We start from the raw sequence: 14,836 nt of genomic DNA, 5'->3' as shown, positions 1-14,836 counted from the left end.
ACAGTGTGATGTTAATGGTGGTAGTGATGGTGACAGTTGTGATAGTGATGGTGGTGGTGTGGTGACAGTAGTGACGGTCGTGACAGTTATGTCAGTGATGCTGATGTTGCTACTGCTGCTGATTCCTCTCAGTGAAAATGTGAGGAAACACTTCTTATTCTTGTAAGAGGTAACACAATTCTTTTCTCTTGATAGTTCCTGAGTATTCTTCTTAATCTCTTTTGAGCCGATAACTGCTCCTGCTGTTCCAGAATGTCTTTATTCACCCTCCAGGGATGAAATGTCACAGCCCTGTAGATCAAAAATACATCAGGTTTTTCCTCCTTCTTTTTCCTTTTCCATGATACATTCTTCATCTTAGCCCTCTTTTGAATCTGGTTTTGGTTCCCTCTATCCTTTGGGAACTCAGCAGAACTTCCAACACCCCCTCTAGTTATCTGCAGCATGGACAGTGACCACCGTTGGGGAGAAAAGGTGTAGATCCACAGCTCGCTGTCTTTACGTTGTGAGTAACAAGATGAGCCATGATCCCGGGTACTCCCCCTGGAGACTGCTTATGTGCTCATTTGCTTCTCATTATTCACTCTTCACCTTCCTCTGCCTTTGGACTTGCAGAATGATGGTGGAGACATTTAGTACTTATCCTCAAGGACACGCTCGCATGCAGGATTCCCACACTTGGCCAAGGAACTCTCCCACCTCTCCGAGGTCCCTGATGCATGTAGTAATGCAGTACAAGCCAAGAGAAATAACAGATTCAGGAATCATATTCTCTCTTTGGTGTGCTTTCCAGATTAAATCTCCGAGTCTGCAGCATCCTTGCGTTATATTTAGAGAGTATTTTACACACTATGGCGTATGCTAGTCTGGCTCCTGGATACTAATACATTTGCTTTCCATAGAGCTGGGTAAACGGAGCCCCAGCAAGGCTCTGTGTCTGCTGTGTTTTACACAGAGGGTTGCCATGCTCCTGGCTCCAGCCAGCCTCTCTCTACTGCCTCACACGCGGTCCTGCTGGTCTCTGGGCGCCTCCGCAGCGTCAGTCACAGGGCCATGGTCCTGCATCCCAGTACTCCAGCCCTGCTGTCATTCTGCACGATGCTTTCAAGGAATCATGAAAGATAACAGTGTGTTCACTCAGCCACCTCGAGATGGAAACCTGCTCAGACCAGCAAACTGTTCTTGAATGTCACCAAGGACGCTGAAGGAAGTTCTCTGCACATTCCGTGAGCAGATCTGATTAGATCGAGAGGAAGGAAGGGCTAGGGAGGAAGCCTTCCCATCGTCTTTCTCTCCAGCTCACCACGCCTGGCGGGCTCTGATGGAGCCCCTCGGGGCCAAGCCCTGCTGACTCGGGGTGTTCTGTGCTTACCCCCTCGGCAGGATGTGGCCCAGGCATGCAGACTGTCGGTGCCTGCGCCCACACAGTGATGCAGTGCAGGCGGCTAATGGGTTTTCATTGATTCTCCTGTGGAGGCCAGTGGGAGTGTCATGTAATGTGAAAGAACATGGGAGCCTAGCGTGGCTTACGGCAGGCCCCTGGGGCCAGGGCGTCAGCAGCCTGACAAGGGCATCTGGGAACAGTGATTTAGACATCTTACCACTAGACACATTTGAGGGGAATGGATGTTCCATGAATTCGAATGACTGTCCCAAGGTACACTCTTGATCCTCAGTTTCCCCCCAGATCTATAGTTTGGTGATGAAACATAACATTTACTCTGGTGAGGTAGATGTTCCCCTCATCTCTAAATGGTGGTTCTCAGTCTTAGGAGCCGCAAATGCATCACCCAGGAAACTTATTAAGAATGCAGATTTCTAGGTTCCTTTCTTAGAAGTCCAAAGGGGGGAAGGGGTCCCTGGGTGGCTCAGTGGGTTAAGTGTCTGCCTTCGGCTCAGGTCATGATCTCAGGGTCCTGGGATCGAGCCCCGTGTCGGGCTCCCTGCTCAGCAGGGAGTCTGCTTCTCTGCTTCTCCCTCTGCCCCTCCCTGCTCCCCATTCCTGCTCTCTCTCTCTCTCGCTTGCTCTCTCTCTGTCAAGTAAATAAATGAAATCTTAAAAAAAAAAAAAGATTAAAAAACATTAAAAAAAAAAAAGTCCAAAGTGGGCCTAAAAATCTGCATGTTTACAGTTCTGCAGTGAAGCTGATGCAGTGTTCCTGGGACACTTTCTAAGAGACACTAGCACATCCCTTGTGGTTTGCTTCCATATTTCTCCTTCTTAAGATGAGTCTATGTATACTTTTTAGTGGAATTTGTACAAATTGAGAACAGCTGGTGGCTTCATCAGCCCTGTTAGGGTACCCTGGGGAACATGGATAAGGTGAGATAAGATAAGGGAGCCTAGCTCATCCCAGAAGAGCCCCACCCAAGTGGCCAAACAGGCTGTCATGGTTTATAATCAGCAGCCCGCTTTCCCTGCATTTCTGCTTAAGGAAGCTTGTGAGTCTGGGCTGAATGCCAACTGGGTCAGGCTTCAGGAGTCCTCCAGGGTGGAAACCTCCCCCACTTCCCTCCGGGCCTGCAGGAGCGGATGACAGAGCTGGGACAGGGAGCCCTAGGACACATGGCCCGCAGACAGGGAGGTGCCCACGGCGAGGACTCACGGCTTGGTCCGCGGATCTTGATGGGCTTACTGCTGGTCATGGACTGGGAGCATGTCTGACACACACATTCCTTCCCGCTGAAGGTCACCTTGTCTCCAATGGGGAAAGGCTTCCTACAAGGGAGATGAAAGAGAAATGCAACACCTCTTCTTCACCATGTCTGTTGGTGAGCTGACAGCAGATGTGTTCAAAGCTCATACACACAGCCTGCCTTCTATTATGCCAGGTAAATTCAAGTGCTGTTCACGGTGCCAGGCTGACCAAACCACTCAGTTGGGGGCCGCGACTGGAACTGGAGCCCCACTTGGGCCATTTATATGATTTTAACCCAGGGCGCACCATGACACTTAGTGAAGCTTACATTTCTCATCTATAAATGAATTGGTTAATAATTCCTCCGAGAGTTGCCCCTTCTTTCTGGAAAGACTTTTTCCATCCCAACCTCACCTATCCCCATGTATCTGGAAGAACTCATTCAACTCCTAAATTCACCAAAATGTCTTCCTTTCACTATCCAGGACATTTAGAAATCCACAAATAACCTCTTCCTCTCCTCTGTGTTTGTGCAGTTTGAGTTTCCGAGTTCTGAGGTCTCAAACTGGTCCATGTCCTGCCTCCCTAAACAAAGATAAACTGTACATCGAATCCCTGGCACTGTTGAGCCCATTGTTCAGCTGCTCTCGTGCATGAAGTCAGGGACAGCCTATTATACAGACTCTGAGTGCCCCTGACATAGGCTTCCAGTGGCTCCGCTGCCCTTGTATTAGCAACATGGGACATGGCAGGGGGTGCTGGCTTGAGCTGGGGGAGCTGTGTTCTCATCGAGGCCCAGGCACTGACTTGTGGTAAAGGACACAGCATGACCTTGGGGAGGCACTGCGTCTGTATGGGGCTTGACAGAAACTTCACTTTAAACCATATGGACCCTACTGTGGGTCTGGGATTCTGCGACCCAGGGCCCAGGTTTTAAGAGACGGATGAATGAATGAATTCTACTCGGTAGTTTTATTTTCTTGTACACTGTGTCATTAGTCTCAGCAGGAACCCTAACTGGTAACTAACAGGTAGTTATTTTATGGGGAGAATAATTAATCTATAAATTCCTTTCCTAATTAAAAAAGGCATACATTTAGTCCAAACCATGTTTCTATGTATGACTTAATCAGGGCAGTCCATTAAATTTTCATGTATTTGTGGGCAAGGCTGACGTCTCCTTTATTTTTTTCATCTCCTTAATGTGGTGCTTGGCATACAGTGGACCCTTCATGTACGTCTGCTAAATTAACAAGGAACCGGGACGCAGGGCATGAGGGAGAGGGAAGAGTGAGCTTTCCATTGCCTACCAGGTTGCCCGAGAGGCTAGATGGTTATCATATGATAATGACAAGAATAGCAAAAGCAGACACAATTATGTCCTAGTCACTGAGCTATGGTCTTTGCAAACACCATCTCATTTATCTTCACGAAAACCCAACAGCGTTGGGATGGTTTTGATGTCCATTTTACTGATGAAGAAGCTGAGGCTTACAGAGAGGGGATCACTTGCCAGGGTCATGGAGAAAGGCTACAAACAGATATCTCTACAGTACATGAGGCTGAGGGGGTGGGAGCTGGCCCAGATGCCTGGTTTCCAAAATGGGTTCAGGGAACTCAGTAGTTCCTCTGAGCACTTCTGATGGGAAATGGGAGGCTGAGGGTGGCAGCTCAGGTCCTCACTCCGTCTTGATCGCCAGACAAACTAGTGTTTTACATGAGATCTTATTTGACAGACAGGGTTCAGCTGCTAAAAGGTTTGAAAAGCACTGGCCTGTCAGATCGTTCCACCCACGAGAGCCTAGAAATCCAAGTGTTCAGTGTACAGCCCTGTGAGCCCCCACACCGCCAGAGGGCTCAGGCAGAGGGGCCCGGCCTCTGCTGGCCACCTGCCCACCTGCACAAGCTGCACACGAAGCACTTGGGGTGGTAGGTGCGGCCCAGGGCAGAGATGACCTCGCCGGTGATGAAGTCCCTGCAGCTGTCGCAGCGGGTGCCGTAGAGCTGCTGGTAGTCCTGGGTGCAGATGTACTCCTGGTTCTTGAAGAAGAAGCCCGACTGGGCCAGGCCACAGCCACACACTGCGGGGAACAAGGAGAGAATCAAGGGCAGGCTGAGTCCAGGGAAGGTGGGCGAGCACGAGGTTCTCACTGGGGACAAGGCTGACATCTGACTTGGTCACAAGTGGCCCGAAAATGGTGGCACATCGGACCTCGTGGGGCTAGTGCTCCTTTTTTTTTTTTCAAGATTTTATTTATTTATTTAATTGAGAGAGAGAGAGAGAGTGAGAGAGAAACAGCATGAAAGGGGAGAGGGTCAGAGGGAGAAGCAGGCTCCCCGCCAAGCCGGGAGCCAGATGTGAGACTCGATCCCAGGACTCCGGGATCATGACCTGAGCCGAAGGCAGTCGCTTAACCAACAGAGCCACCCAGGCGCCTGGGGCTAGTGCTCCTTAAAGTGTGTCCTGAAGACCACTTGCATTGGAGTCACCTTCGGGCTCCTTAAGATGCAGATGCCTGGGCCTGAATCACACTCCCTGGGGGCCAGGGCCCAGGTATTTGTGGTTTAGCGCACTCCCCAGCTGATCCTGACGGGACCACTGGTATTGTACCATCTTCTCAATGCATGGATGAAAGTTTAGGACTGCGTGGCTCACACAAGGCCATACTGGTGGTATTATGAATTGGATAAGATCATTCAGTTAAAATTTCCCTGGGCACTTTCTCTTTGCATGATTCTGTGCTAGGTGAAGACAATTGAGGATGGTAGTAGGATGGATGATTGGAAGTTTATAATCTGCTCTCACCATAGACATAGAGAGTCGGTTTGTTCCCAGGCAAGAATGATAAAACACGATCCCTGAACTGTGAAGAGGTAACAATATATGCCAAAAGACGACCTTATAGAACATACATCATGGGCGATAGGCCATGGGCTGGTTCGGGCAGCAAGTGCTGTGAGTGGGGAGGAAAAGGGAGCAATGTCAGTGGGGGAGGGATCATGGTAGGCTTCTTGGAGGACGGGGCACTTAAGTTGCACTCTGAAGGCAGAAAATGAGCTAAAGCACACAAGCAGGAAGTTGCAAGTGGTATTTGTATGGAGGTGGGACTGGGGTAGGGGTGGTGTTTTTAGGGAGTGGAGGGCAGTAATACAGGAAAATATTGACGGACCAGTTGGAGGAGGGCCTGAGTCCAGCTTTGTGGGATATTGAGAAGCCACGGATGGTTTTTCTCCTAGTTTTTCAAAAACTTAAAAAAATATTTTGAAACTCTCTGACATAAACAAAAGAAGAGAGAAGGCTATAATGATGTCCCATCACCCAGTTGCAAAAATGACCAATTGCATTGATAGCTTTTGCATAGACAGGCAACAAGATGTCATAAGGTCTTATGGGATATCCTTGCGGACAATATGAAAATGTGTAGAACCGATAATAGAGGAGTAGGTGGATGTAATTATAGGTGCTTGAACGACGGAATCATGTGGGACTCCCTACCTCCAAAGGACTTGGAAACGTGGCAAATGAGATTTCCCTCTGAGGGTTAAGTTATGAAATCAACACCTAATGGGAAGGGCAGAAAGAGGCAAAGTCTCTTCCAAGAGATCAAATGGCTCTCAGGGCCACCAGAACTGCTGAGTGTATTGGTCTGGCTAAAGCAGGGGTGGTCAGCTAAGAAGGGGCTGGCCAGCAATCAAAGGAAGGCCATTGGGGAGCCCATCCCAACCCTATGACCAGCCTCCTTGTTCTGAGACTGCATTCACTAAGTGACTGATAGTTTGACTTACTACCTAGACCTTTGGGAAGCAGCTGGTCAGGGCAACGCGAACTAGTACAATGGAGAATGACAGCTCTTATTTCCATTAATAAAAGGGCACTCTGATTTTATACATTGGTTTCTTGAGGACTTGGTTAGCACAGATCAGCTTTCTGAAGCAAGCTCAATGGTGTGGAAACCAATAAGGAATTCCAAGCCTGTCATTGTGGGGACCTGGTCTGGATTGGGTGATGCCACCCCAGTAAATACTACCCCCTTGTTCATAGGGAAAGTGGTAATGCAAAAGCACCCAGGTTAAAGAGAGGATGGACTTCTAGGCGCATGGCAGAAGAATTTCGCAAGTGTGTGTTCACTTTGCAGGCCAGAGGCAGGCTTACGGGGCCAGGATGAGTGAGGAGGAGGGGAGCCCCAGAGGTCACAGCATTAGGGGGACCGTGCAGCACAGTGGGAGATGTATAGTCTGGGAGTTGGGCCACCTGGGCTCTGAGTTTGTCACTGCCATTAACTCTCTGGGTGATAATGAACTTGGTCTCTGTTCACATGTATGTAAAATGAAGAAGGTAGATTAAAAAGTGACTTGAACTTTTCTTCTGACACTGATATGCCATGAGTCTAGGAGAAGCAGAGCTTCCTTTGGGGCTTACCAGGTGCCTAAACATTTTAAACTCAGTGCGAGGTGGGGCTGGAGGGCCCTGGAGACCACCCCTGCCTGCAGAGAGGCAGGGGCCTATTAGTGGAGGTGGTGGTGGTGGTTGATGGCAGAGGGTTCATCTTCTACCAGGCTTTGTGAAAATTCATCACATCAAACAATGCCTCAAGAGCAGTCCAGGCCAGAGTACAGGGCGTTCTGGGGTGTGCAGGTGGCAGATTGATTGACTTCATGGCTGTGGAATTAGTGAGGTCATGGCCTACGACCTCATTGGAAATAGGTCCTGTTTTTTTCCTTCTTTTCTCTCCTTTGTTTCCCCGGCCAGCTCCACCCCCAGAGCCACCTCTCCCAGTGGACAAACCCAGGAGGTCATAAGAAAACCTGGAACAATCAGTTCCTCCATTTCCCCCAAGGAGTTAAAGGAGGAAGTTTTTGGTAGAAAGGATGTAAAGGTTGATAAGAATCTCAGGGGAACACGGGGATAGAAGGCAAGTCGGACAGCAGGACCGATGTATTTGAGGCTGAGCAGAGCCTGACATCCAAATAACAGGAAAGGCCCTGGAGAGGGTCTACAGTATGGAATTGATGTGGAATTTAACACAACACCCAGGACAGGCGTTATTCCGTGAATCAAGAAAATAAAATCTATTAATTTAGAAAAAAAAAGCAGATCATTTGGTTTGACAGTGGGACAGGATATGAGAAGTTAGAACTGCTTTGAGAAAATCCAGAATGAACGTTCACTGTTAGTATAATGCCCAGAAAGAGACCTTGCCCACAGTCACCGCGTGTTTCATGGGAAAACGAACTGTGTTGGGGGTCGCTGGACCGTGGTCCATGCTTCTATTCTACCACTCAGGTGCTGCGTGGCTTTGAAAAAGTTACCCCACCTCTCTCGAGCTCAGCTGCCTCATTTGTGAAGTGAAGGGGCTATGTGGTAACTGAGAACACACCCAGACCCGAGAGTCCACAAGTCTGTCATAGGATTCTGTTGATTTTCAACTTTTCAAATGAGACGGAGTTTTATGGAATTTCAAAACCAAAGTGTTAGAAGGGCTCCTGAGGGTGATCTATTTAACATTTAAACGTTTAACTGTGAACTATATTATACATACAGAAAATGTAGTAAATATACAAACACCATTTAAAGAAGAAGAATAAAATGCATTCCCAGGTACCCGCTCCCAAGTTTATGAAACAGAACATTCCCGGTGCCTCAGAAGCCTGTTTGCATATCCTGAAAGCATCCCCTCCCCATGTTGTCCCTAATTGTGTGTTTGTCATTCTCTTGCTTTTCTTTCTACTTTGACCACCTCTGATGTATCCACAAATTATGCATTGTTTAGTTTTGCCCTTTTTGAACTTTATATTGATGGAACCCTACTGCATTTATTCTCCTGTGCTTGCTTCATACTTTTAGGATCATGTTTTGAGATTCGTCCATGTCGATGTATGTAACTGCATTTTTCAGTAACTGTGCTGTATCCCATGGTCTGTATCACAATCGATCTACTCCACTGTTGAAGGACATTTGAACTGCTTGCAGTTTTTGTTTTGTTTTGTTTTGTTTTATGGAAATGCTGCTTTGAACATTCTTGTATCTGTGAGGTGAAGCTTCGCCGTTTTCCAGAGTTTTTCCCATTTGCATTCCTACCAGCAGTTTCCACTGGTCCATATCATCATTGAAAGCTGATAATATATGTAGTCAACATGGTGGCTATAAAATGTCATCTTATTGTGATTTTATTTAATTTTTTAAAAACACACTTTTCTTTCCTTGTTTTTTCTTTCTCTTTCTTTCTTTCTTTCTTTCTCTTTCTTTCTTTCTTTCTTTCTCTCTCTCTCTCTCTCTCTCTCTCTTTCTTTCTTTTTTTCTTTCTTTCTTTCTCTCTCTCTCTTTTGAGAGAGAGGGAGGATGCATGTGCACGAGCAGTGTGTGTGTGGGAGGGGTAGGGACAGAGGGAGGGGGAGAGAGAGAATCCCAAGTAGGCTCCATGCCCAGTGCGAGCCGGACTTGGGGCTCGATCTCACGACCCTGAGATCATGACCTGAGCTGAAATCAAGAGTCAGACGCTCAACCGACTGAGGCGCTCAGGTGCCCCATCTTACTGTGATTTTAAATTTCACTTTAAAATGTTCACTTCCCTGATTTTTAATGAAATTGAGAATCTTCTTATATGTTTATGGGCCATTTGTGCTTTTAGGGTTCATCCACGTGGATGTATTGCTGCAAAATGTTCCACCACATTTTATTTATCCATTCATTGGTTGATGGGTATTTGAATTGTTTCCAATTTTTGACTTGATGAATAATCCTACTATGAACATTCATGCACAAGTTTTTGCATGGACATATGTTTTTGTTTCTCTTAAGCATACATCTTATGACTTTGAAATTGTTAAGTCATATGGTAACTCTACATTGAACTCCTAGAGGAACTGCAAGACTGCTTTCCACAGCAGTTATGCACTTTGCATTCCCACCAGCAATGGAGGAGGGTTCCAGTTTCTCCACATTCTTGCCAACGTTTGTATTCTCTGTCTTTTTGAATATGGCCGATTTCATGGCGTGACATGTGCCTCCATGTGGTTCGATGTTCATTCTTAGATGGCTAATGATTTTGAGCATTTTTTTCCATGTGTTTACTGGACATTTATAAAACTTCTTTGGAGAAACCTCAGTGCAGATCCTTTGCCCATTTTGAAATGGGATTGTCTTTTTCTTAGTAAGTTGTTAAGAATCCTCTATATAGTTTAGATACAAGTTCTTTACCAGATGTATATTTTGCAAATTTCCTCTCCCATTCAGTGGGTTGACTTTTTACATTCTTGATGGTATATTTTGAAGCACTGAGAAGTATTTAATTTTGATGACACCTAATTCATCTATTTTTCTTCTGTTGTTTGTGCTTCTGGTGTCATAGCCAAGAAGTCTTTGCCTAACTCAAGGTCACAAAAACTTACTCTTACATTTTCTCCTGAGAGTTTTATAGTTTTAGCTCTTACATGTAGGTTTTTGACTTATTTTGACCTAATTTTTGTGTATGGTGTGAGGAAGGAGTCCAACTTCATTTTTTTTTGTGTGTTTTTGCATATATATGTCCAGTTTTCCTAGCACCATTTGTTGAAGACTCTTCTTCCCTGTAGAATTGTCTTGGTAGGTTTGTTGACAATCACCTGACCATAAACCTAAGGGTTTATTTCTGCTCTCTCAACTCTATTGATCTTTATGTCTATCCATGTGCCAGTACCACATTGTCTTATCTATTGTAGCTTTGTAGTAAGTTTTGAAAGTGGGAAGTTTGAGTCCTCCAACTTTGTTCTTTTTCAGGATTGCTTTGGCTATTCTATATCCCCTGCAATTCCATATTAATCTCACAATCAGCTTATCAATTTCTTCAAGGAAACCAGATGGGATTTTTATGGGGATTGCATTTGCTATGAATGGAATAGTGTCCTGCCCCAAATTTGTATTTTGACACCCTAACCCTCAGTGTGATGGTATTTGGGTATGGAGCCTTGAGGAGATACTTAGGTTTAGATGAGGATTATAAGGGTGGGACCCTCATTATGAGATTAGTGCCCTTTTTAGAAGAGACACCAGCCAGTTTGCCATTTCTCTCTCTCTCTCTCTCTCTCTCTCCAGACATGTGAGAACACAGTAAAAAGATGGCTATCTGCAAGCCAAGGGAGCTTTGACCAGAACCCTACCATGTTGGCACCTTAATCTTGGCCTCTGGAACTGTGACAAAATAAATTTCTGTTGTTTAAGCCACTCAATCTACAGTATTTTATTGTGGAAGCCTGAGCTGAGTAAGATAGCCTCAAATCTGTAGATCAGTCTGAAGAATACTGCCATCTTAACAATACTAAGATTTCTGATCCATGAAATGAGATTTCTTTTCATTTATTTAGATCTTCTTTAATATTTTATAATTTTCAGAGTATAAATTTTACACTTTTGTTAAATTTATTCCTATGTATTTTATTTTTGACATTATTGTAAATGGAATCATTTCTTAATATTATTTTCAGATTGTTTATTGTAACTGTATAGAAATTCAATTGATTTTGGTATATTGATCTTTTATCCTGAAACTCGGATTAACTTGTTATTTCTAAGAGTTTCTTAGTGCATTCCTTAGGATTTACTATATATAAGATCATGTCATGTGCATATAGAAATAACCTTACTTTTACTTTCTCAATCTGGATGTCTTTTATTTCATTTTCTTACATAACTGACCCAATAGGAACCTGCGGTACAGTGCTGAATGGAAGTAGTAAGAGCAAACATCCTTTTGTTACTTTTGCCTTTATAGGCAGGCAGGCAGTCTTTCACCATTAAGTATGATGTTAGCTATAGGTTTGCCTTTGTTCTAGAAAAATACTTTTGCTGAATACATAATCCTAACTTTACAGTTATCTCTTTCAGTACATACAGGAATTATTCCACTGGTCTCTGGCTTCCTTGTTGCTACTGACATGTTAGCTCTCAGTCTACTTACCATTTGTAGGCAGATGATCTATTTCTTCTCTCTGGCTGTTTTTAAAATTGTCATTTGTCTTTGGTGATCTTCAGTTTCATTCTGATGATGTATACAGGTGGATTTCTTTTATATTTTTCTACTGGGATTTATTAGGTTTCTGGATCCAAGGATTTGTGTCTTTGAACAGTTTTAGAACATTGCATAACTGTCATGACTCCAAATATTGTCCTCCCACTCAGGTATTCTATTACACATCTCTAGAACTCTGATTGAATATACGTCAACCCTTTCCACTATTTTCTTCATGTATAAACTTATCTTTTATTTTTACCACCTTCTTATATTTCTGGACTATATGTATATACCTTTTTCTTGGCTAAATCCTATAGTTCATTAATTCCCTCTTCAGCAACATCTAATCTGCTATATAATCCATACACTGACTTTTAAATTTCAAACATTATATATTTTTATTTCTAAAGTTTTGTTTCTTTTTCAAATCTGCTGTGCTATTTGTTATAATGTGTTGTTTCTTGCTCTTTTTAAATGGCTCTTCTTACCTATTTAAATGTATTCTATGTAGTCATCATATAATGTCAAAAAATACCAATTTATGGGGCGCCTGAGCAGCTCAGTTGGTTAAGCGTCTGCCTTCGGCTCAGGTCATGATCCCAGGGTCCTGGGATCAAGCCCCACACCGGGCTCCCTGCTCAGTGGGGAGCCTGCTTCTCACTCTCCCTCTGCCTGCCGCTCTCTCTCTCTGTCAAATAAATAAATAAAATCTTTTAAAAAAATACAAATTTATGAAGTCTTTGAGGTTCTGATTCTCTCTTCATTGTTTCTGTGGCTCTCCCTCCATTATGATTTGTGTGTTTTTGACTGTAAGTTACTCATTTTGCTGATAATGTTACCCGTGGGAGTTCTTTGAGGTCCGGAATAAAGCTGAGTTCCTCCAAAGAGGAATATCACTTGTTTCTGCCACTTGCCAAGTGTGGGATGACTTTCTTTTAAATTCTGTTTCGCTTTTTTAAAATTTATGCCAATTCATAGCATGAATATAGAACATGAATCCATGTTAAGGGTGGATTATAGGTAGACGTTTTGATACAAGTTTTATTCTCCTCTACCCAGTGCCAAAGTTAGTACAGACGGTTTCATTGCTGTCTCCTTCTCCAGTTTATTTCTCATCCATCCATACATTGAAAGTAAGATTTTCGTAGGGGAAAATTTCAGCTTTACTCAGAGGTCTCCTATTAGATTCCTACTTAGACCGGGCTCTAGCCTCTTCCTATGTCTCCATGATCTATACAGCCATCAAGGCAAAAGCACAAGGTTGCCAAGGTTTAGCATAAACCATTAGGATTAAGTCTGGCATTGGCAGTCACAGGAGGATTTCTGCTTTTATTTTTGTTTTTCACCTCTGCAGATTCTTTCATGTCAGTGCAGTAGTGAATGGTAAAAGAACTACAGAAAAATTCATAGAGATTTTAACTTTTTCAAATGAGGCTATTTAGGGTAACTATAACTGGTTACTGCTGGAAACAAAAATTCTCTCATTTGTTTCACTTCTAAGCAAGTTGACATTGAAAACAGTCAGAAAAGTAAATCTATTTTTTTCCCTTAAAATCTCCATGAAAAGATATTCTACAACCTCCCTGTGGTTGATTGTCAAAATGGCCATATTCTTCCTTTCTCTGCATTCACACCCTTGAAATCTGCAAATCCTCCCACCAAAGGCAAAGTTTATTTCTCCATGATCGTGAACCTGGGTCGGCCACTTGACTCGTTTTGGCAAATGGGACATTGGCAAGTATGACATAAGCTGAGGCTTAAAAAGGTCTTGCTTTCTGAAGCTTGCTCTTTTGCTGTACTTGGAACTCTGAGACCATCATGCAAATGAATCCAAGCCAGGCTGCTGGAGGATGAGAAGCCATATGCAGGCACTCAGCCCAACAGCCTGCCAACCACTGCCAGGTGACCCACCAATATCATTGTGATGAGGCGAGTGGAGACAAGGAGAGCCAGCTCAGCCTGGGAGAACTGCCCTGCCAACCCAGAGGATCATGAGCTAAACAAAAAATTATTTAAACTATTAAATTTTGGTCCCAGCAAAGGGTAACTAACATACTTTCTTAAGAATACAATTGCACAGTCGTAGCTCAAAACTCCTTAGAACAATTTTGTTGTTTTTATCCTTTTTCCTGCCCCAGCTTCTAGTGGTGTAAAAATGGTCACTCGCCAAGATCCTTTCGCAGGTCAGCGTACACTAAAGGGGTTTGCCAAGTCTCAATACAGAATTTAAATCACATCAATTAAAATATATTCCATATGTGCTTCCATTAAAAACATTAGGAAATGTGAATATGTAATTGATTCGCTCAGTGCAGTGTCTAGTGAGATCCTGAGGAAGAAATCCAGAATTTTTCTCAACAGCAGTGTAAGTCAATCTCAGACACATGAGACTGAGGTTGGAAGCAATTACTAAAATGAAAAGATCTGAGGTTTCAATTGACCTTAAATTCAATATACGTCAATTCCGTGGAGTGGCTCCTCAGGAGGTCAATCCAACATCAATCATATTAACAGAAAGGGTACCCCCACTGTATTTGGTGGACCTTGAGAACCATGGTCTGTTCTGGGCACTATCCTTTTAGAATGATAGTGACAAACCAGAATGGATCAAGGAAGACTCCAAGATGATACAAGTTGGAATCATTTCAGATGAGGCTCAAAGTAAGGACCTGCAGTGTAATCAGGCGTGCGGAGACCTGACTACAAGTAGGTGAACGGCAGCCACAGGGAACAGCACACATGCAGTATTGAACAAATCTAGAGCAATCTAGATTGAGAACAAATCTAGAACCAACAGGTGGAAGTTACTGGTTTGGGGTCAAACATTTTCTAAACCCACGGGGCCATCCAACCTCAGAATGGCTGCCTTGTGGAACAGAAAGCCTCAAGAAGTGGAGGCTGGAAAGGCATCTATCAGGGCCAGAGGGCTCCCCGGGCTCTTTCAGCAGAGTCCTTCTTTATTCCTGCTGCTAGTTATCCTGCTTCTTTAGGAACTTGTAATTTAAGAGTCCAGAGGTAACTCAACATCCACCTGCTTCCAAATTACAGACCTTAGTGAAGTCATAATGTACCCTGTTAAACCTCACCTTTGAGGATTGCCACACGGTCATAGAATAGGTGCTCATCTCAGAGCCACACTGAATTGTAGCCAGGACAGCTTGCTCATTCATTCACTCTCAAATTGATTTATAGGCACAAGACAGGAGTCTC

The 14,836-nt window shown here is 44.1% G+C and overlaps 1 protein-coding gene across 7 annotated transcripts in view; it reads right to left on the bottom strand.

The window, feature by feature from the left end:
* LOC118006626 (actin-binding LIM protein 3) overlaps positions 1–14,836 on the bottom strand; it is a 105,497-nt gene that overhangs the window by 53,285 nt on the left and 37,376 nt on the right. For all 7 annotated transcript variants that reach the window (XM_034999346.1, XM_034999339.1, XM_034999340.1 and 4 more), the window contains 2 exons: positions 4,537–4,720; positions 2,607–2,719 (listed from right to left, as the gene is read on the bottom strand). In XM_034999346.1, the coding sequence (XP_034855237.1) occupies positions 2,607–2,719; positions 4,537–4,720 (297 nt within the window). The remainder of the gene's footprint in view (positions 1–2,606; positions 2,720–4,536; positions 4,721–14,836) is intronic.

Source organism: Mirounga leonina, unplaced genomic scaffold, assembly GCF_011800145.1.
Source record: "Mirounga leonina isolate KUSES-001 unplaced genomic scaffold, KU_Mleo_1.0 Mir_98, whole genome shotgun sequence".
NCBI lineage: Eukaryota > Metazoa > Chordata > Mammalia > Carnivora > Phocidae > Mirounga > Mirounga leonina.
Note: the sequence above shows the minus strand (reverse complement) of the source record. Positions and strands in the feature narration are given on the sequence as shown.